This window comes from Dipteris shenzhenensis, chromosome 11 (genome assembly GCF_047967505.1).
Source record: "Dipteris shenzhenensis isolate YYH24624 ecotype China chromosome 11, Dip_SZ_1.0, whole genome shotgun sequence".
NCBI classification, from domain to species: domain Eukaryota; kingdom Viridiplantae; phylum Streptophyta; class Polypodiopsida; order Gleicheniales; family Dipteridaceae; genus Dipteris; species Dipteris shenzhenensis.
The window spans coordinates 5,945,683-5,968,955 of NC_141606.1; the positions used below are offsets into that span (position 1 = coordinate 5,945,683).

The 23,273-nt window shown below is 43.8% G+C and overlaps 1 protein-coding gene across 1 annotated transcript in view; it reads left to right on the forward strand.

Annotated features, from left to right (window-relative positions):
* Positions 1-19,835, forward strand: part of LOC147896538 (Protein kinase superfamily protein) — a 40,541-nt gene extending 20,706 nt beyond the window's left edge. Inside the window, exons 12-14 of the mRNA XM_087381454.1 lie at positions 7,253-7,579; positions 18,134-18,364; positions 19,171-19,835. Coding sequence (XP_087237580.1) covers positions 7,253-7,579; positions 18,134-18,364; positions 19,171-19,314 — 702 coding nt within the window. The 3' untranslated portion in view covers positions 19,315-19,835. The remainder of the gene's footprint in view (positions 1-7,252; positions 7,580-18,133; positions 18,365-19,170) is intronic.
* Positions 19,836-23,273: the final 3,438 nt, after the last annotated feature.

Consider the following 23,273-nt stretch of genomic DNA (forward strand, 5'->3'; position numbering starts at 1 on the left):
ACTTTGCATGCAAATAACACATTGTGGACTAATTCTAGTCACGGTGGGTGTCCCCACTGAACACATGTGCATACATAACAAATATAGAAAAATATATTTTTTCTTTGGTTGACCGAAGTCAACGCTCTTGATCATAATTAAGGGGCTTTGACCAAGGGTTGAGGCGCCTTAATTATAGTCAAGTCTCTCCAACCGCAGTTCGCAAAACTCTCCAACGAAAGTTGGTACATCTTGGTTAACCGCAGTTAACCTTCTTGGTATAAACCAAGTCTTCTTGATCGAGATGAGGCTTACTTGACCGAAGTCAAGTATCTGTGACCGTAGTCAATTCTTTGACCAATAGAAAAACTCTTTTGACCATAATTAACCCAGATCGAATAACTCTTTAATTATGATCAAATAAATGGTCAACTGTACTTTGACTTAGGATATTTACATTGTGGTAACATCCCCTCGGCTTCTATTCAGTTGACCTCATCTGAAAAGCTTCCTTGTAAACATCCAAAAGCTGTGGATGATCGGACAACATGTCTTCATCCATCCACTTGGCATCCAATGCCGTATAATTCTTGAATCTTACAAGGTACCTTTGCGTACGGTATGGTACACGATCTGCTCTGGCTGAAGGACCTCCTCCAGCTCGTTCACATCTGGTGGATCCTCTGATATTGCTTCTGTAGGCTCTAGCCCCTGAAATTTCTTTAGAAGACTCACATGGAATGCATTGTGAATCCTCCAATGCTTTTGCAATGCTAACCTGTATGCAACCTCATTTATTCTTTCTGTAACCCTGAAAGGGCCATAGTACCTAGGAGATAACTTTGCATACACTTTCTGTTTGCCTTTGAACTTGCGGAGCCTAGCTTTCTCAAACTTTAAAAGTACCCAATCCCCTTCCTTGAGATCTAACTGTCTCCTATGCTTATCTGCAGCTCTTTTATGCCTCTCTTGAGACCTTTCAATTGCTGTCCGGACTTGGCTGTAAGCTGTCTGGAGGTCTCTCACAAACTGATCAATTGCAAATATTTCATCCTTGGTCCTCAGGATAGGTGGCAGAATCACCTTCCCATAGATGACCTCAAAGGGGGCTTTCCTTGTAGAGCTGTGTACTGTATTATTGTAAGCAAACTCTACCAATGGTAGGTACTTTTCTCAGTCTGAACCTTGGTCACCCACGTAGCATTTCATCATATCCAATGCTGTAGAATTTGCTACTTCACTTTGACCATCTGTCTGGGGATGGAAAGAAGAAGAAAAATTCAGATTTGTCCCCATGTTATCAAATAAAGCTCTCCAGAATAGACTGGTCATTATGGGATCTCGATCACTGACAATGGATTTAGGCATACCATGATGCTTAAAGATCTGTGCCATGAAAAGCTTAGCCATATGATCTGCCTTTATGGTTTTACGAACCAGAATGAAATGAGCTTGCTTGCTGAATCTATCAATGATAGTCCAAATCCCATCATTCCCTGACTTTGACCTTGGCAAATAAAAAATGAAGTCCATTGTAATACTTTCCCATGGTCCCTGAGGCACGGGAAGGGGCATAAGTAGGCCAATTGCCTTTTGTCTGTCATACTTCACTTTCTGACACGTAAGGCATTCAGTAGCAAATTGATGTATATCTTTCCGCATCCCTGGCTAAAAGAAATACCTCTCTAGTGCTAGAGTTGTTGCTGTAATTCCTCTATGTCCACCATAGGGAGGTGCATGGCATTCCTCCAAAATCTTTTTCCTCATCTCCTAGGTTATGCATAGGCAGTCATCTTTCATTAAATACCCATCTTTCAGGGAAAAGTGACTGGTGCACTACCCCTCTTGCATTTGCTGTAAAATGTCACCAAAATCTGCATCATTAGCATATTGCTCCCTCATGCCTTCCAGGTCCTGATGATAAGCAATAGTCACATTGTTGACCTGGGGTCTTCGGGACAAGGCATCTGCCACTCTATTCCGAATTCCTGGAGTATGGACAATCTGAAAATGATACATTGACAGCATATTTGCCCATTTCATATGCTTCTCGGAAAGTTTTGTCTGAGTTAGAAAATATCTCAGACTTTGGTGATCTATTTTAACAGTAAAATCTGCACCCAAAAGATAATGCTTCCATGTGTTCACAGCATGAACTACAACCAACAATTCTTTTTCATAGATTCCCAGATATCTTTCAGCATCACGCAACCTTCGGCTCTCGTATGCTACTACATGTCCATTCTGATGTAATGCAGCTCCAACACACTCCCCACAGGCATCGCAATCAACATCAAAAGATTGATACAGATCCGGGACTACAAGAATAGGCTCTGTAGTCAACTTCTCCTTGAGTGTATTGAATGCTTTCTTCTGTGACATTCCCCATGTGAAGGCTGCATTTTTCTTAGTAAGGTCATGCAGTGGAGCTGTGATATCAGCAAAATGCTTGATGAATCTCCTATAGTAGGAGCAAAGTCCTAAAAAACTACGGACTTCATGCACAATTTTCAGCTCAGGCCATTCTTGGATGGCTTGGATCTTTGCAGGATCCATCTGTATCCCATTCTTGGATGTTATATGGCCCAGATAATGGATCTCTTCCAAAAAGAATTCACTTTAGCAAGGAATCTCCTATAGTAGGAGCAAAGTCCCAAAAAACTACGGACTTCATGCACAATTTTCAGCTCAGGCCATTCTTGGATGGCTTGGATCTTTGCAGGATCCATCTGTATCCCATTCTTGGATGTTATATGCTCCAGATAATGGATCTCTTCCAAAAAGAATTCACTTTTCTTGCTATTGGCAAAAAGCTGATGATTTCGAAGGTCTTGAAATACCAAAGCAAGATGTTCCGTGTGCTCTTCTTCTGTCTTTGAAAATACTAGGATACCATCAAAGAAAGTACCCGTGAAATGCCTGTACTTTCGGAAGATGCGATCCATCATTCTATTGAATGTGGCTGGAGCATTCGTCAACCCAAAAGGCATCACTAAGTATTCATACAACCCGAATGTAGTGCAAAAAGCTGTCTTATGCACATCTTGTGGTTGTATTCTAACTTGATGATAGCCACTCTTCAAGTCTATCCTACTGAAAACTGTTGCTCCTCTGAGCTGATCAAGCACATCATCTATGCTGGTATCGGAAATCTATTTTTGATGGTCATCTTATTCAATGCACGATAATCAATGCACATTCGAAAATAACCATCTTTCTTCTGTACTAAAAGTACTGGTGAGCGAAGAGGAGATGAACTGGGCTGTATCAACCCTTTGGAGAGCAAGTCCTGCACCTGAGCCATAATCTCCTCTCTCTGAGTCGCACTGACTGTATAAGGTGGTCTATTTGGTGGCTCACTACCAGGCATTTACTCTATCTGATGATCCTCTAGTCTCTCTGGGGGTAACTCCCTTGGCAAAGCATTGGAAAAGCAATCTTTAAAGTTTACAAGAAACTGAAATTTATCTTTGTCTGCATCATTCATTTCAGAAGAAGATACAGAAGTCGAGCTCGAGGTAGACGGTGAAGGACTGGGAGATTGATCTCTTCCTGCTATGAGACTGTCCCCTATGAGATCTCTCTCTCTCTGTGGCTGTACACGAGAGTGTGCCTCTGGCATTGGCACATCATAAGCTGCATTAGGCATAGTTTCTGCTTGAAACAAATGCTGAGCTCTTGGATCCCTTCCGAGATTTTCCATCTCCTGCATACGAGTGCGTACCATCTGCTCAAATTCTTGCTGATTTTGTTACACACTTCTCTGTCTTGGATGTGCATCCCTATCTTGTGAATCCCACTGGATAGGTGATTGAGCCATTCTCTTACAACTAGTCTGAGATATGCAAATTTCTCACACACACTGTGTATGCAATTGATGCGCGCAACCTTTGCTTTTCAAAGAGAAAAATTACCTCCACAAGAGGTGTCTTGCATTCACAATCTATGCCAGTACGGGGCTGTCAACTCAAGGCATATACCCACAAAGTTGCCAAGGCATCAACAACTATATTGTCCAGCCTTTTTTGGCTGCTGCAAAAAGCACTGAGTATGCATCTGATTTCCTTTTCTGAGCACGAAGGCACGCATTTCTTTACTTGTGCAAATCTCTGATTTCTCTGCTTTTCTGCTGTTTTCCTGGCATATACCCACAAAGTTGCCAAGGCATCAACAACTATATTGTCCAGCCTTTTTTGGCTGCTGCAAAAAGCACTGAGTATGCATCTGATTTCCTTTTCTGAGCACGAAGGCACGCATTTCTTTACTTGTGCAAATCTCTGATTTCTCTGCTTTTCTGCTGTTTTCCTGACAGGAAAAAGTCTGACAGGTAGGTGAAAATTGATGGCCAGAACTGTCTCTGCAACTGTTTGTTTGTTTTTTTTTTTTGGGACAGTATTTGGATGCCGGCTGGTTACACTCACGAGACTAGCTCTAGTTTGGTTTGGTTGGCTCCCAACTGAACTCAACCCAGTGTAGTCTAGTTAACCAGCTATGGTTTGGTTAACTACAGCCAAGGTTAGTTGGTCAAACCTGGTTTATCTAACCAGTCTGACTTGGTTAGGCCAACTAATTGAACCTTTGACCAGGGTTAACTAACCAGAGTTAACGACTGGTCTGCCACATGATATTGTCACGTGTCTTGCCACGTCATCTGCTGAGTTGGTTGCCACATGTGTCGCCATGTCATCACTGCACATGCTTGCCATGTCAACGCTTGTCACTGCCACATCACCCTAAGGTTAATCCTTGGGCTGAAAATGGGCGACAGATTTTTCCCTACGGCGTCGCGCATCGCACCCATTTGGGCGCCTCAATTTGTCCATCAGCGCCCGTCGGTGTCTGCGCCATTCATCTACAGATTTTTACACGGGACTTTGAAAATGGTTAATGCGATTGGCGCTAAGCGAGGCGCAGATCTGTAGTCATCTTCGGATACCGCTGGCGGAGGCAGTGAAAAAGTCACTACACGTGAGGGCGTCTCTCTCTACGTGATAATTGCCGGTACTTGCAAGAGGCTTCCAGTAGCATAATCCCGATCAGTGCGCACAGCCCAAATGCTTGTGATATGCACAGCATTTGCAGTAATCACGATGCCCAATTAGCGCCTCGAGATAGACAAACACCTGTGCCTTACTTTTCCTTGCTTGCCCTCTCCACGCAATAGCTTACTAATATGACACACGTCCTCCTTCAGCAAGGTAGCTGCTCATTGCTAATACGTTGGGTGCAAAACTGCATATCGGTTCTTCGCCTGCAGGGCTCTTCAACTAACCAATGATCAAAATCACGCTACTCTCTAAAGCGTCACTTATCATCTTGAGAAACTCTCTTGCACTTGGATCATCACAATTTGGGAAAACTATGAGACCAGGCTCTAATACCAGTTAAATCTCACGCTCATAATTTACTGCAAAAACACTCTCATAAGCGCTCTCTTTCTCCCTCTCTCTCCCTCTCTCTATACACAGCTAGGGCCCAGGACAACATGTCGGGCTGGACCCCCCCGAAGGTATTTTATTTCTTGAGAGAAAGTGAGTACAATAGTTCAGCGTAGAGCTGAGCATACAAATTCAAAACGTGAATTGAAATTACATGAGCTCTCAGGCTCTCCTTCTTGGCAACAAGCCACTTGTCAATTTCTACATTACTTTTTTAATTACATGCCACTAAGGGCAACTCTGGAGTCTTCGAAGCACTTGGTCACGCGAACCGCCTCCTAGACTCTTGTTAGGTTCCATTGCGCTTAGGAAAATAACTCTTCCTAGTACCTGCAACAATTAATTTAAGCGCACCACCATGGTACCCATTAATTGTTAGTGCTTTGCATGCAAATAACACATTGTGGACTAATTCTAGTCACGGTGGGCGTCCCCACTGAACACATGTGCATACATAACAAATATAGAAAAATATATTTATTCTCTGGTTGACCGAAGTCAACGCTCTTGATCATAATTAAGGGGCTTTGACCAAGGGTCGAGGCGCCTTAATTATAGTCAAGTCTCTCCAACCGTAGTTGGCACAACTCTCCAACCGAAGTTGGCATATCTTGGTTAACCGCATTTAACCTTCTTGGTATAAACCAAATCTTCCTGACCGAGATCAGGCTTACTTGACCGAAGTCAAGTATCTGTGACTGTAGTCAATTCTTTGACTAATAGAAAAACTCTTTTGACCATAATTAACCCAGATGGAAAAACTCTTTAATTATGATCAAATAAATGGTCAACTGTACTTTGACTTAGGATATTTACATTGTGGTGACATAGAGTCCACATATGCTTTCCAAAGGGTGGTACAGCAGGGCTAGACAGTGTGTGTAAGCATTGGAATGCCCTATGGTTAGCCATACAGCAGTATGGCTGTGGTGACTGTACAGATGGATCAGGGTGACTGGGCGAGAAATGAAGCTATGGACGGGGCAGGCAGCAGGCTATAGGAAAGGAGGATGAAGGTACAGATGGGGGCTGTACAGCAGCAGGCTGTACGGGTGGCTGGGTGAGGATAGACAGGTCAGCACACTAGTGCCAAACGACAGTGACAGTAGATGTTCTTGATTCTGTTCCGATGCTCGATACACTGCAAGAAATTCATGCATTTTCAGTACACTATCAAGAAAGAGTTACTTTTCATAATGCGCTCTCTGTCTCTCAGAGTTCTGCTTTTTATGTTACTGTATTAATTTTTTCCAAGGCAAGCAGAACTTGCATAGAAGTAAAGTGCAAAGGTTTGAGAAGGGTGCTACAGATGTGCCATGAGCTATCTGAGTTTTGAGACCCTTGGAGTTTCAAGGCTTTCCAGGATTTGGATGCGATTTACAGCATATTTACTGCTTCACATTAACATGCTTGGCATTTCTGTGTATGAGCAATATATTTGCTCCAGAACCAACAGCTTTGGAAGTTTACGGATGTAGCTTATCTCTAGATTTTTATAGCAATTGTGATGTTTGTTTTGATTTTTTTGTTCGTCAATATTGTTCTCCAACTACTGTACTTGTAAACTAGACTATGAGGTAGCTGATGTTGGAAAGTTGTTTGGATTGGATGTGCTTTTACCTTTTACCAATGCGTACACTGCTTTGAAATGTGAAATTCCACAGTGTAACCCAAATGCTGTTTTCTTGACATTGTTTGTTTTTTAATCTACATGCCACCTTTGAAGCTTACCCTAAGGTTGAAAACTGACTAAACGAACTCAGATCCTTCGTGTTGTGTATATTTTTTGGAAAGTTTTGGAGCTTTTAACATTAATATAGGTGCTGCCTTTGCAGAGGCTTCTCACAGACAATTCTCCACGGCTGAGAGAAGCTTTGAGATACACTATCTATGGAAAAAGTGGTGTATTTGATGTAGAGCGGTTTATTGATGTTATGGAGGCCTTTGAGACATTCATTACTGCTGCAAAGAGCGGAGGAGGCGAAGAGATGCAAGGAAACATGGCCTCCCTTGGATTGATAAAGACAGAAGGCACAGGAGTTTTTCGCACTACATGGTTGACCCAGCAAGATAGGCAGGAGGAGCAAGCCCGGACCAGAGCTGCACTATCCTTCCTACTCTCTGGGCAGGGTGAATTTTTTCGAGAGTTTATCTTGGATGAGGTTTGACAATGATATCTATTTTTGTTTTTGAAGCATGCAAATGTTCTTTATCGGAGTCTTTCATGATGTTGTTGCACGTACTGCTGACAGCTTATATATTGAATTAATTATTTTCATCATTATCTCTAAATGAACCCCCCCCCCCCCCGGTCTCACCTTGCTCAGCCCCCCGCGCTCAGCCCCCCGCTCAGCCCTCCCGCTCTCAGCCCCCCGCTCAGCCCCCGCTCAGCCCTTCACTACCCTCCCCCCCGCTCAGCCCCCCCTCCGGTCTAGCTCTAGCCCCCCCCCTCCGCTCTCAGCCCCTGCTCTCTGCTAACCGCTACCTCCACTACCCCCCCGCTGCAGCTAACCGATCTGCTACCCCCCTGCTCAGCCCTCCGCTACCCCCCCCCCCCCCCTACCCCCCGCTTGGGCGCTGCTGCAGCTAACCGCACCCCCCCCTTTCGCTCCTCGCTTTTTTTTTTTGGGGTCTCTTTTCTGTAAAGGGAGAAAAAAAAAAAACTAGCCTCTCCTCCTTCACCTCTTGGCTGCCTCTCCACTTCAGGCTTCCGCACTACCTCTCCACCACCTCCCACTGGACGTGCCTCCCATTATGGGGGGGGAACTGCTGCTCTCGCTCCCGGTTGAACATTAACACTACGATCTGCACCCGCACCCCAAGAGAATGGGGGACAAAGCCAAGAAAGACGAAAATAACAACAAAAAAAAAAAGCAAACGACACAACTGAATTTGGAGGATGTGAACACACGTTACAACCGAAGTGGACTCGGGGTAAACAGCAAGGCAAAGTTAGGACCCGCCTCAGCTTCTTCAGCATCTATCTGTACCTCAACCTCAACCTCAACTCCCGCTACAGTGTCAGTTTCGTTTTCAGCTCCAACCTCAGCTCCCTCTATCTCTATCTCTACTTCGACTTCAGTCCCCGCTTCAGGCCCAGTCTCAGCTCCATCTACATCTACGATCAATGACATACTCATGCCCATGGAGCCGGTTGTTGTTCCCTTTCCCTCTTCTCCTGTTACAACTCTCACACAGCTTTTGACACCTACTTCCGAGGTGTTATACACTGTGCCGCATTATGCTTCACTCTCCCCTCTCCCTCTCAGTCAGCCCATCCTCCCACACCCCGTTGGGACTGCCTCACCCATTCCACTGTCATCTCCGTTCCTCACTCAGCCACTGTCCAGTTTTCGGACTCAGTCCCACTCTTTCATGCCACAGTCACCACAGTTTCAGCATGGACATGGGTGGACTGACACACCAGAGGCCCGTGAGACCCTACTCATGGAGATACATAATTTTCGTGAGCGTGAGATGGAGCTGGCTCGCTTCGCACGGGAGCAGGTCTGCTTCAACCAGGAGCAGAGCCGCATCATACAGGAGCAGGCTAGGGCCATTCGGGAGCAAGCGGATCTTATTCAGAGACTCAGACAGGATATCATGCAGCTTCGACAGGAGGTCACAGCCATACACACTGTCCCAGGGAGTACCCCGGTGGTCGAGGCATAGATTGCGAGCATGTAATCTGCTATTGAGGAGACTTCCAGATGGGTTGACGTGGCCAAACGAGAACCCGCAAGGGTCACTATTTCGGCTACCCTCATGGAGCGGCAGCAGAGAGCCAGTAAGGCTCTCAACATCAGAGTACGCGGGATCCCACGCACAGAGGCTATACCGATGGTAGATGCGACTGCGTTCGTGACTGCTACCCTGGGTGTGGCTGAGCACAGGATAGAGAGGGCATGGCGGGTGGGGAGAGATCCCAACCGAGAGCAACCCCCGATCGTACGATTTCATGACACTCGGGCATGACTTTCAGCTCTACGACGCAGGTTAGTCCTTCGAGATCAGCCAGCGATCTCTATGGATGAGGATCTCACACCTCTATAGGTTGAGGAGAGGCGCTCTTTGCTGCAGTAGCGGGATCAGGCCCGAAAGGAGGGGAAGTGGGTAGTGGTACGAGACGGACGACTTCTTACAGGCCCCCGTAGGACACCTGCCCCCTCCCCTACATAGGGAAGCGGGGCCTATGAGACTCAGATATCCGAGACCCTGTCCTGCACCATTTGGAACTGTAATGATACCTTATGGTCAGAACCAGGGAACTTCTTGAAATCCTATACAGGCCACGACATAGTCTTCTATACAGAGACACATTAGAGTCCAGAGCGCCCTCTCCCAATAGTCAGCGGATATACATGGGAGTCTGCCTACAAAGATGAGACGAGGGGTACAGGAGGAGTTCGAGGTTCAGGTGGAGTTGCAGTCCTTTTCAAATCCACACTTCGGGGGATCATTTCAGTAGAGCAGAGAGATACACATTCCAGATTTCTTTGGATCCGGATACGACACATGGATAGCCAGGATCTGTTTGTCGCAGTTTGCTACTTCCCCCCGGAGACCTTCCACTTTGCCAGAGATATTCGAGGTGATGATGAGACATCCCCATTTGCTGCCCTGTATCAGTCCATCATTGACTTTTCTAGCCGTGGAGAAGTCCTTCTAGTGGGGGACTTCAACATGAGGACAAGGACCCGTCAGGTACCACTTCTTGATTTCAAAGATGATTCCACTCTACTGGCAGATGTTGACCTTGAGGAGGTAGGTATGCTACGGGTTTCGGCTGACAGGTGAGGTCCACTTTCATCCTATGGGCAGGCCCTATTAGACCTGGGCAGAATACATGATCTCATTATCTATAATGGTCTTGACAGATGGCCCGCTTCAGGTGGTTTCACATGCTTTCCACACGGGGGGGCTCCAGTGTTGTTGATTACATCATGGGATCCCATGTCTTCACATCTCGCATTACTGACTTCACTGTAGCACCTCTCCCCCCAGGGGCTGATCACACATACCTTTTCTTTCGCATCTCCACCTCCCTTCGCACAGCACCTTCCACCCCACTCAGGGCTTACTCTACCTACCACGATATACGCTTTGATCGGGATCACTCACCTTCTTACTCTGGCCGTCTGTACATACTTCTCGCTTATATTGACTTCATACCCCTTTTAGAGGATCGTGCTGCCCTTGTCACCCGCTCACTACACGAGGCTGCCATTCACACCTTTCCCCACACCACCCGCTCCACCCACTAATGAAGCGGTTTGTTTGGGATTTCCACACACTTGGACCATTAACACTATCTCACCCATCCACAAGGTAGGGGATCCCATGAGCCCGGAGAACTACAGGACCATTATGATTGGACATGTCATGTCCAAGATTTATGCATCGGTACTTGACTCTGAGGTTAGCAGACTTGCAGAGTGTCGAGGACTTAGAGCAGCAGGACAGGCCGGATTCCGGCGTGATCATGGAACCATGGACCACATTCTGATGCTCAGATGTATCATCAAGGAGGCGAGATCACGGAAGCAGAGGGTTTATTGTTGCTTTGTGGATTTTCGCAAGGCATTTGACACAGTCCCGATAGCCCGCCTCATACGGTGCCTACAGGACTTGCGTTATGACCAGGAGATCATTTGGGCTGTCATGGCACTTTACGAGAGAGTTTCTGGCAGAGTTCGGGTAGGATCCGGGTGGACAGACGAGATCATGAGTACCATCGGGGTCAAACAAGGGTGTCCTTTGTCGCCTACCTTGTTTGGCCTCTACATTGACGAGCTTGAGACAGTGATGCAGACACAGGGGGATGTAGGTTGCTCTCTTGCAGGCACGTTGATCCAGATTTTGCTCTATGTAGATGACGTGGCTCTCTTGTCTCCCTCAGCAGAGGGGCTTCAGAGACACCTAGACGCACTACAGTCCTTTTGTGAGTCTCATGATTTGAAGGTCAACCCGGGTAAAACCAAGGTCATGATCTTCAATACATCTCGAGCCATCATGCGTCAGGAGCAGTTTACATTTGCGGGGTCATCTGTTGAGATAGTTTCATCATACACTTATCTTGGGGTTATCTTCTCCGGACCGAGCTTCACTATGAGACCCGCGATGCAGGCACGCTTGAGTAGAGGGTATGCCTCATTGGCATGTTTTGTAAGGGAATGCTAAAGTGTAGACTCCACTATGAGGCACCGCTTCAAGACACCATCATCCATGAGCATTGATGTGTTGACATAGAGGACTCCAATACAATGCCAAAACACACTCCATTATCCATGAGCATTGATGTGTTGACATAGGAGACTCCAACCCAATACCAAAACGCATTCCAATCGAAGGGAGGATGGCTTTGTATTCCTAAGAGGCACTTGGAAAGTGCAGTGTGACCAAGAATATGGGTATAGGGTGTATCGAGATCATCTATTGTGAACCCATGATATCAAGGGATGAAACAAACGAGATGGGGACCCAAGTATATAGGGCTTTGCTTGACCAAGACCTAGGTGATCTTGAGCAACGTAAGCTGAAGAAGGAAGATTCTTTCCCATAAATGGTAACCTCCTGATATGGTCACTTTCCAACACTAAGCTTCCTTGGATCCAAGCTCGAACCTAGTGTGAGGCAAACAATTTGGTCTAAAACAGCCCGCCCCTTGTAGTTCATGGACAACTTGCTGCATCTGCTGTTTAACTGGAGGGAAAAAATAGATTTGGATAGGGAGGGGATCGTGGAAGCTGCCATGGGAGCTCCTTGGCTGGACTAAAGGTCACCATCACCATCAGAATCGCCTTTCCCTTATAACAAAGCTGTGAATCGTGTTAGCAAAAGAAGTGTTGGAAAGGTCACCTCCCCATCTGTAAGCCCCATATGAGGAGAGCATGGGGGAGGTGGACCTAGGTTCTGAGAGAACGCCACATGGGCAGCACTATGGCTGCCATGGGGGCAAAGATCAGAGAAATAAAGGAGAAATACCTGGAGCTCTAGAGGCTGCTTCAGATGGTGAGACTGTGCAGGATGGATGGCGAGGGCAACGGCCCCTGGATCTAGGCCTGGCAGGAGGTGCCACATGGCTGAGAGGCTTTGGGCAACAGGTGACATATGGCGAGGTATCCTGGACCGATGGCGCAGCATGGCGGGAGTCTGGAGGCAAGTACACGGCCTGCAACATGGATGGCACATGGCGCAAGGTGGCGGGAGAGCCTGCAAGGGGGGCCAACAGCCAGGTCAGCCTGTATGGAGGCTGGTAGGGCTGGTCACAGCCAGCCTACCAGGCCTGGAACAGGGCCAGACTATGGGGGCTGGACCCCACAAGGTTAAAGGGCATATGGCCCTGGTTTTATACCCCGGGGAAACTGACCGACCAGGTGGGCCAGTCTGTGGCACCTGGGTCGGTGGTATTCCCAGCCCTCTGTGCCTATAAAAGGAAGGCCTTTGTGCCCTCATAACACATCTTTTGAAGCAGGCTCTGAGGTGCAGAAAAGAGCAGCACCAGTAGCAACAGTTGGGCCTCATCCTGGAGGTGAACTTGGCTGGAGACCTGCAGACTTAGCTCACTGATTGGCAGCCCACCTAGGCTGGCTTCCGGACAGCAAGGTGCTGCCCACCTAGGCTGATACATAGGCAGTAAGGTGGAGAGGATCATTCAAGACACAGAGTCCTCATAAGCTCAAGGTGGAGCACATGGGCTTGAGTCTAGAGATATCCAGCAGATAGTAGAAGTACCTTGTGGTAAGATCAAAGGACCACGCTCTGGTGGGACTTTGGATCTATCTCTCTTTTGTTGTGTCCATAGTTTCGGACGGAAATATATTGTTTTGGTAGCTTCTATATCTGGCTAGTTCATTGTCTATTGATGAGTCTACACATCTATGTGATGCACATTAAGTTAAGAAGTTTGTGATTCCACTCCCCACACAAACTGTGTGAGCTCCTGGGCTATTCTATCAATCTTCCGCTGTGCGTACTCTCTGTTGGTTGATTTCTAACAAGAAGGTGGGCAGGCAGAAGGGGCTGCTTGTTTGCAGTCAAGGAAGGGGGAAGGGGAGCACAAGTAGGAATGCTGGCAAGATGTGGTGTGAGGGACGGAAGGAAAGAGAGAGAAAGGAAAGAACCCCAGGGGTCTTGGGGAAATGCTGAAAGGGCTATGAAGTAGATGCCCCAATTGGGGGCAGCAGGCTGGAAAGCATATGGGGAGAGGAGGAGGATGGGCATGTGAATAGGTCCCCAGGGGACTTCAAAACCACCTCCTGCCTGAAACGAATCATGTGGGGTTTCAGGGCCTAGAAGCCCTGAGGTACCTAGGCCAGCCACTGGCTAGGGTACCTGAAGCAGCCAGGCCAAAAGAGGCTTTCACTGACCAAGTGTGCCAGCCAAGAGCAGAGAAAAAGAAGTATGGAGTAGGCGAGTGTCAGGCGGAATAGGCAGAAAGGAGAAGGAGGGCGAAAATGGCTGAGTGGTACGGGGAGCTCTGACAGGAAGGGGTTGTGCTGAGCAGAGGTGAAGGGGAAACACGAAGGTGAGGAGAAGAGCAGTGGGCAGCTGCTGGAGGTGGAAGAAGGGAGAAGGCGGGAGGGTGTTGGAGGGGCTAGCAGGCTGGAGTAGCTTTATGGGCTCAAGTAGTGATTGCTTGCAAGACTCCTCAAGCAAGACATGTTATAAACTTGAGTCTCAGATTCTTGTGCGAATGTGACTAATAAAATGCTTAGCCCTCTCCTAGCTGCTGGCCTATGAGCTTCATTTGACTTATACAGCGAGATTGGTGTACCACGGATGTTTATGAGATTGCTTGATTTGACCAAGCGAAACATAAGATGATGATCCAACACATATAAGGGGATACTTATGTAGAAGCTCTTAATTCAAAGAGATACCTTAATTTGTACACGGGTGAACTTCTTTGGAACAGAAGACACTGATCTAGTCGTGTATCAATAAGAGTTGTGGAGTAGTGTAGACACCTGTCCATTTTATAAACCGCTAGAGGAAGAGGCAGTAGAGGGCAATATGTAGGGTAGGGTAGAGACTGGTTCAAGGGCTTGTATAAGCCCATCCACCATCTGTTTTTGGCACTCACCAAGGTCCACTTCTGGCCCAACTTGTGGGCCACCCTTTGGAGACAGCTAGGGGCATTTGACTGATTCACTGACCATCTTGGTTTGTTAAACATATTCAAGGACAAGACAATGCAACTCGTTGGCAAGTCTAGCCTAGTTTACCCCTTGTAGTGAGTAGATAACTTGGAGAAAGCATCCAGTCCTTATACTTGGTATGTACATCAGTGCACCATTTCCACACAGTTATTCTTAGTCTACTTGCTGTCTTTTAAGGAGTTATCTTGTGTAGGTGACCTCCTGGTTTACCAGCGCTGCCATACTTACTGATTAGTTGATTGCTGAGATGACTTGGAGGAGATTTAAAGGAAGAACCTTATTGGGCTCAAAGAAATGCACTGGTTGATGCACTTGTCCATTAGAGCATGACAAAGGTCATCAATGGTGAGGTTTAAGAGGAGATTTGGCTGTGGTAGAAAACCTCATTTTCATTCAGAGTTTTTGGTTTTGACATGTTTACCAGGAGTCAAAGGGCCAGCACATACTGTATAAGCAAAAACAAAAGATATGAGGTGAAGGACACTTGCCATAGCAGTGGACTTTCACAAGAGAAGCAAATATCGAGATTGTAGCTTAAGGCCTTGGAGCGTATATAACTTCAGGATGCTGCTGATTTCGACATAGATACTCTTACGTGACCATGCTGACCTGAAGAAAATGTCCAAGAGGATCGTACTTGCTAAACATTACCCAATTGACCCAGGATCATGGATACATTCAAAGCGTTAATTTTCAAGATGAAGTGGGCTAGTTAGGATGTTAGAATACATGCCAAGAGGAGTACAACTATATCTTGGGAGAACTGCACCTAAGATTTTGTGGATAGGGCACAGTTACCCCATACCAATTGGGTTTACAGAGTCAAGTATAGGTCTGACAGAGCTTTTGACGGTTGAAGGCTAAAGGGTATGCTTATGCAAGATTGGACAATGGATTACAACACCACCTTTGCCTCAACAACCACATCCATTTTGTAAGTCCAGAGACGAGAAGTTTTGTTGTTATAGGAGGGTAGGGAAATCTATCAGCTACACCTACGTCTATTTAGTCCCTAACTTCTGGCCACGTTTGAGGTCCATCCAGTTATGAGTGTTAGCCCTTCTAGGGTTGACAGGGTTTGCCTAGGATTGCCTTGTGCAGGGCTACATGGCCACTGCTTAAGTGCTATCCATTAGACTTGTGGAAGCCTAGCTATTCTATTATCATTATTGACAATAAACCACTCAGTGATGGAGCAGCTATGCATAGAACAGCTTTAAGGGCAGAAAATGTGAATGTATTATCTCATGTCAAGCCTCTCTTAGATAGAAGGTCAAAAGTTGCAACTGTAGGGGAGTGTGCACTATTTTAAAGGCTGCGTACTCAAGGATATGAAGAGACTGAGGAGTGTGCACTGTTTTAAAAGGCTGTCCTTGAGTACACAACCTTTTTTTAAAGAGTGGAATATCCTTAGGTTCAAATATGATTCTTGTGAATGGGTTACGGATTATACAATGTATTGGTGACATTTGTACATCAAGGTGATTAGAGGGGTGTAAACCCACATCCACATGATTCGTAGATGTGGATCATGGATAGGATTTGGATTATGAGACGAGGACTTGCTTTCCTATTTAATGGTGATCATCCCCTTCTATTGTATGGATCACTCTAGCCTTCCATGTTATAAAGGTGATAGCTAATCTCATCCATTTTGATTGGCTCCATTCGTGAGATCCTCTCTCTCTTTCTCTCTCTCTCTCTCTCCCCCCCCCCCTTGGGAGCATTTTCCTCTTTTGGAGCACTCTCTTGCAACCTCATCATGGTATCAAAGCTCTAGGCTCTTCTCCCTTCTCCTTGCCATTTTTGTAGCTCTTCCTTGTTCATCTTTCCTTCATCTTGCTGCCCTTCATCTTGTTGCCAAGCTGCAGAAGGACAAAAACTCTGCTTATGCTGGTGTTATTGCTGGTATTTTATTTCCGACATGGTGGTCGCTGAAGGAGCTGTAGGAAGTTTGTATCGGCTGCCTAGCTGCTGGACGTGTATTTTCACTGCGGGAATCTTCTTAGACATTGCTAGATGCTACCTACGACTTTTTTCCTTTGTCCAATGTTGCCGAAGGACTTCATAGAGGCTGGCAGCAGCTCTAAATCTGCAGCGCCTTGTTGCCATGGAAGAGTATTGTCTATCGCTGTTTGGCAGAAGGTCTTATTTGAGAACTAACAGTCGTTTATGCTGTTGGCTGCTAAGTTGTTGGATTTCCATCCATGCCCTCCATTCTCTCTCTCTCTCTCTCTTCCCCCCCCTCCCCCCCTTTGAGCATTTTTCTCTTGTTGAGCACTCTCTTTTGCAACTTCAACTTTATATATCATAAAGTAGATGTGACAATCTTAGGAAACTGCATGTATCCTTTGCGTAAAGTTATGTCTTTGCAAATAGTGATTCACAAGTCTCCATCCCCCAGATGGAGGCTATCACATGTCAATCTGTAGGTCTGTAAGGAAGTGCTACAGAGATTTGATCTTGAAAGTATTGTAATAGGTTACTGGATATCGCTACATGTCCTCAAATGTTAGCTACGTGGCATTGAAGTTGTCAATTTTTTGCCACTAGAGAAGCAATTGGGTGATGAGGTGGTTGATCACACCTTGCACACCAGCGATATAAATGGTGATGCCACTGGGACTCAGGAGGGGAAGACCAAAGAAGCAGATATTAGGAGATCTAAAGGTACAAGGTGGAATAAATGCCCAGCAAAGAGAAGGCAAGATTATCTATGTTCTACAGAAAGAGAATCTTGGAGGAGGGTTAGGAAGACAGAGAAGATCGGATTATTAATGTAAGGATTAGATCTACTGGACAGATTAGACACTTTACTTAAACAAGAAAAGGGTGGTGCAAAGAGAAAAGATGAGAACGAGAGTGTGCAGATTTACTTTCTTGCAAAGTCGTTGGCAACTCATAACTCAAAAGGCAAGGCTGCTGGAAGGCATTTGATATGAACGCCCATGTCTTCTGTCAAAGATGGAAGTAGCTTTATCTGCGGAGATTCCTCTAGGACTTGTCTTGGTAAGCTTGGCACGGATATCAATCTACTAAAACAGTTGCAGTAGTCTTCTCAGCAAATTGCATATGTAACGGTCTCCTCTGGTTTAACTGTCCACCTCAACATATGGAAAAGCATCAACTTCCTGCATGCTAAGGAAGCATTTGGGGGATAACTGCGACTGGGAAGCAGCAAAAATCCTCCTGCTTGGAGACTTGCAGGAACAAGCACCTAAATGCATGTGTGTTGGTCCAGTAGATAGTTATATCAATTGTTCATGACAGGTGAATGACGATGAGACTGTTTAGCTTTATGCCTTTTGCAATCTAGAGAGCTTCCTTTGATGTAACAAACGCCAACCCCCAACAATATTAAGCTCACACTCGAAAGACATGGAGGAGCTTTGAGTGATGGTTAAAAGCAATTAGCCTTCAATTTGCGCGCCGTGTGTGTGTGTGTGTGGGGGGGGGGGGGGGGGGGTCAGACATTAGAGGGTTCTATTTATACTTAAACCTATGTTCTGAGCTGTTGTGATCTATGTAATGTGTTTGCTCATGCTGATTTTGCAGGTTGTGAAAGGTATAGATGCAATAAGTAGAGAGCAATTGGCAGAATTGTTGGTAACCTTTGGGCTAGACAGAATTTTGCCTTCATTAAATACTTTGCCAGCCTTTGCATTCTTAAAGCCTGTCACGGTATTTTCATCATTGACGGAAGAAGATGAGGTAGTGATCAATAATGTAAGAAGGGTGTTTTCATTTCTGATAGACGGATCACCTGCTGCAAATTCCCGTAGTCAGGTATGCCTACTACTTTGTCCAAAGCCCAGGACCTGTTTGATTTCAATGCTCAAATGTCTAATTCAGCTATGCTCAAGAGTTGAAATTTTCTAGTAGAAACAGAATCTGGTCCAGAGACTGCTACTCTTGGTATCTATTCTTTTAAATGGTTCTGAAAGGGTATGTACTGAATTTTCAGATTATAAACTAGATGTCTTCGTAGGGGAAGAATTATAGGCCGACTTAGCTTGTTCTTTATCAATAGCTCTCTCTGAGTAGTGGTAAATTAAGTGCAGCAGATCTCCATGCAAAGAGATGAGAAAGGTAGGCCATGTGTGGATACTTTTGAAGTGAACACTTGTAGAGAAAGTCTCTCCTTATATCTTTTACATACATCTTGACATGAACACTCCCAGGTGAAGTCTCTCCTTATAAATCTTTCATATACATCTCTGCTATGTTATATGAACATTTTACTGCCTTGCTGATGCTTTAATCAGGCTTGTTATACATCCATCTTTAAAGAGCTTTTGGCCTTAGAGGTGTCAGTCTCTAATACTATTTATGCTGTCACATGTATTCCTGGAGGTTTTGCATTGAATGAAACTGATCAATTGTTAGGGGGATGCATTGTAATTTTACAAATATATATGGTGTTCCTTCTCAGTCATTTCGTGGATGAAATATTTCTAACTCTGTTGTGTGTGTCTGTGTATATCAATTTCTTCATATTTCATTTGCAAATTTTTCTGTTTTTTGGCTTCTAGTTTCTGTGAGAAGGCAATGCTATATGCTATCTTTTAAATTCTGTTGCTGAATTTGTCCAGGTGGAAAACTTGAACGTTTTTGAAGTTACAAGGGAGCTTTTACCTTTACTTCCAAGTATCACAGCAGAGATGGTACCTGAAATTGCTAACCGGCTCATATCTCGAGTGGTTGCTCGATTCCTACGGGAAGTTTTCCTTGCTTGATGAAACTTCATCTATTGCCTTTGTAAAAATATACATCTATTTGGAAAGCTTATTACAACTTTAAAAGTAGATTTCTTGCAAGAGAGAATTGTAAAAGTAAATATTTTGCAGGAGAGAGAGAGAGAGAGAGAGAGAGAGAGAGAGAGAGAGTCTGATTTCCACTCAGATCTCTAAAAAGAAGAGATAGTCATGGGAAGTGCTATCCGCGAAACCCCCTCTTATAATTAGCTTAGGCATCTTAAAGCCTTACATCTTGAAAGGAGTATCATGGCTTGCTCTCAAATGTGCATTCTCAAAAAGCAGTTGGTCACTCTGGCAAAGGTCTTCATGTGGGTTTGTTGAATATCCTCTCTGCCATCGTTTATGTAAACATATGCCCTTTTGTTAGTGCTTGGCATATGCCAAATTTTATTTCTCTAGAAGACTTTTTTATATAGGAGTTCTATAATAGGATATATCCAACAAGAAACTCACTAAAGCCTGACGACTTTTTCCTGACGGATTTGTGCATGGCCAAATAAAAATTTCCCCTAGAACCTCTTTTCATATGCTGTCCATGATATTTTGTCAAATGCATGTGCTAGGGAGAAAGATTCAGTCAGATTTTCTCTAGCTCATGTCGGAATGGCTTTTGTGTGTATCTATACTTTTTATCATGCAACTTGGTTACTATCAATGCCATCTTAGCATGTTGTTATAGATCATGGCTTGGAAGAATCTCATAAATGCTTATATGCCAAGACTATTCCTGCAACTCTTGATTGCTCTTTGGATTTAATGTGTGTTAACCAAAGCTAAATTTTGCTTGTCTGCAATGTGTATGCACCATGACAATTCAAGGTGAGGCAAGTGAAACTTCTAAGGTTAAAAGATGAAATTAAGGAAAACTTTCCATGGCAGATTTTTTTTTGTGACATGCTTTATTGGAGTCAATCTAGAAGTGTTATTGGAACTGTAGATCCAATTGTGAGCTTGAGACATGCTATCGGTGCTTATGCATGAACCAATTTAGAAATGTGATCACAATACTTCAAGGATAGCTCACGATCTTGTAAGCATCAGAAATTGGCAATGAGCATATTTAGTGTAAAGGAGAGGAATAAGCTGCTAAGCTAAATGCATTTGTAAACCAAATGTATGGAATGTTGTATCCCCATGTATCAAATTTCAAACTGTCTACTTTATGAAGAGGAGACATTTCAATCAAATACAATTCTAGGCTATCTTTTTTAAAGACATTTTGCGGTGGACTCCGGCACCTCTCCTAGAGGAATTTGCACACCCCCTTTTGGAAGCTCAGATAAAATGGAGGACTTGCCGCCTTTTCTAGATGAAATTGCACTCCCCTTATGGAAGCTCGGCTTGAAGATACATTCTAGAACAATTTGGCGAATTTTTTAGCAAGTTCTCAAACTAACTCTTGAGACTGGCATTTTCCAAGGTTCTGTGGGGTAATTCGACATGATAGTAAATATTAATCTGTTTGCAAGAAGGATATTTTGGGCTTAACCTGTTGCCACATAAGAACTTGGAATTCTAATATTGTTTTTAAGTAACTGTGTAAATGTCGGTGAAAAAATGTCAACAACATGTAATGTGTTTCTATGTATTGAAAAGAAAAATGTAAAGCGCTTGAATATGGAATAAAATATGGTTTGGTGATTTAAAGGTGCAAATCTATGGAATTGCCACGGGGGTTTTATTATGAAGGATTAGTGAGGAAAGTTTGCAGGCTTCAAAAGGCTTTATATTGAATGGTCAAACCTATACTTTTGTTGTTTGATTTTATCATCATTGGCAACCATAAAGAGAAGATCTAGTCTGCTCATGAAGGGTTTGACATAAGGGATTTGGGACTTTACTTCTTCCTTAGTATTGAGGCATGGGAAAGATCGGACATGATGTTCTGAAGAGTTTGAGGATCGAAAACTTTGTGGAGGTAGTCAAGCTGAGCAATAAGTGCTAAGTAGCTTGCTCTACTTGATCAATAATCCACTTGTCATTTGCTTTGCAACTGGATCGCTTTGCAACTTCTCATCCAAAGATAAGGTAGATGCAATGGAAAGCTATACATCAAGGGCATATTTGCTTATAGTATTACGTATTAAAGAGGCATGGGTATCGTGATTTTGATTGGGGTACAACAAGATCCACACATAGTATTACATATCGAAGAGGTATTAGCCTATCGGGTATTGTGATTGCATTGGGTTAGTGTAGGATACAACAACCATTTATAGTTTTTCAGTGTGGTTCACAGCTATGTCGTGGACTATGTACAATGGATTTGTTTAAATGAAGTCAGTCAGTTAGATGTCCCAAATCTCTTTGGCCTCCCTTGTTTGTGCCAATCCGAGATAATATAGTTGCGGCACTACAAGATCACCTTAGAACCTTGAATGCCCTTGGTGCCTAGGCTTCTCGTCCTTGGCCCTCCCACTTTGGCTTCTCGTCCTTGGCCCTTCCACTTTGGCTTCTCATCATCATCAATTGCTTGCCTCAATCATTGGAGGGCACATGTAAAAGGGGTCAATTCAAGAAGTGATACAATGAAACTGTTTCCTCACATCTCAATTCATACCTATGTCTAGATTCACTGGGCACATGTAAAAGGAGTCTAATCAAGAAGTGATACAGTGAAACTTTTTCCTCACATCTCAATTCATACCTATGTCTAGATTCACCAAAGGGAAGGTGTGGGAGAAGATACAATATTGCACAATACGATCTTGACTTTGAAAATAGCAATGAAGATTAGTTCACAAACAACGATTAAAAGGAGCCTTGTATTGATATGTTAGTTGATTGTGGTAATGCAAATGAAATCTATGGTAAAAATGCGAATATAGCAAATCTTGTTTGAAAATTTATGTGCATACACAGACAAAAGTTGTGAAGAGTTAAATTACCAAGCGTTCTTTTCTTATGAACTAAAAAAACAAGAAATGATCGACACTATTACTTATTTAAGAATAGCTCGATGGATCAAAATCGCTACTTTGTAAGAAATATTAAAATCTACTTGTCAGGTAATTAAAATATTACGTATTTTGTTGCAAGGTCTACATGGATCTGTATAAGAAATTGTCAATTGCATGTTGTTCTCCATGGATGTTTTTTAACCTGTCGAAGTACATTGATCTATGTTTGTTGTGTTTTTGTTGTTATACTTTGATATTGTATTTTTTTTTTTTTTTTTCTATCATTGGTTTCACTTTCCTCTCTTTATATCTATTTTTTGTGATTTATGGCCTCTTAAGTCTGTTCGATTTGTATATGATTTCTTTTTGTCTTTTCAAAATCACATCTTGCTGTGCTAGATGCTATACATTGTGCATTTTGTTGCATTGATTTTTGAATTTGCTTATCAATACTATTTGACCACTTCATTTGCTATCCTTTTGTTCATTGACTTTTTTTAAAGTTGCTTTACCTTGTTCTTGTATTGATGTAGTACGTCTCTTATGTTTTCATCATCATTGTTTTTTAATTGATTTCTTTATCCCTTTGTTCTATTATGGATTAAACTAAAGCTTAAGTTTGTGTCGGCCAGTTCTTTGGAGTTGCTATGTTATTTGTCAGAAAGTTGTTTTTGTAGCTAGATTTTAAAGTAACAAACATTGTTCCGTTTTTATTCTAGAAAAAGGAGCCTTGTTTTTTGTAAATGGGAATGGTCTTGTATTTTATTGACAATGAATTTTGTAATAGAGTCTTTTTTGTTTGTCTCTTGTTTTGAAGGATTGGTTCAAAGTGTCCTATATGTTTAGGCTGGTCATGAAATATGATATGTAATGGTTCAAAAAAAATTTCCATAATGCATGTACATTTTCTTGTGTATCATTGACCATAAATTAAAAGTTCTCTTTAAGAACAATGTGGCCTATTGAGGATAGAAATGAATTCTCCATAGTGAATCTTCTAGCCTACATGAACATTCCCAATTGCTTTTCTCAATTTGA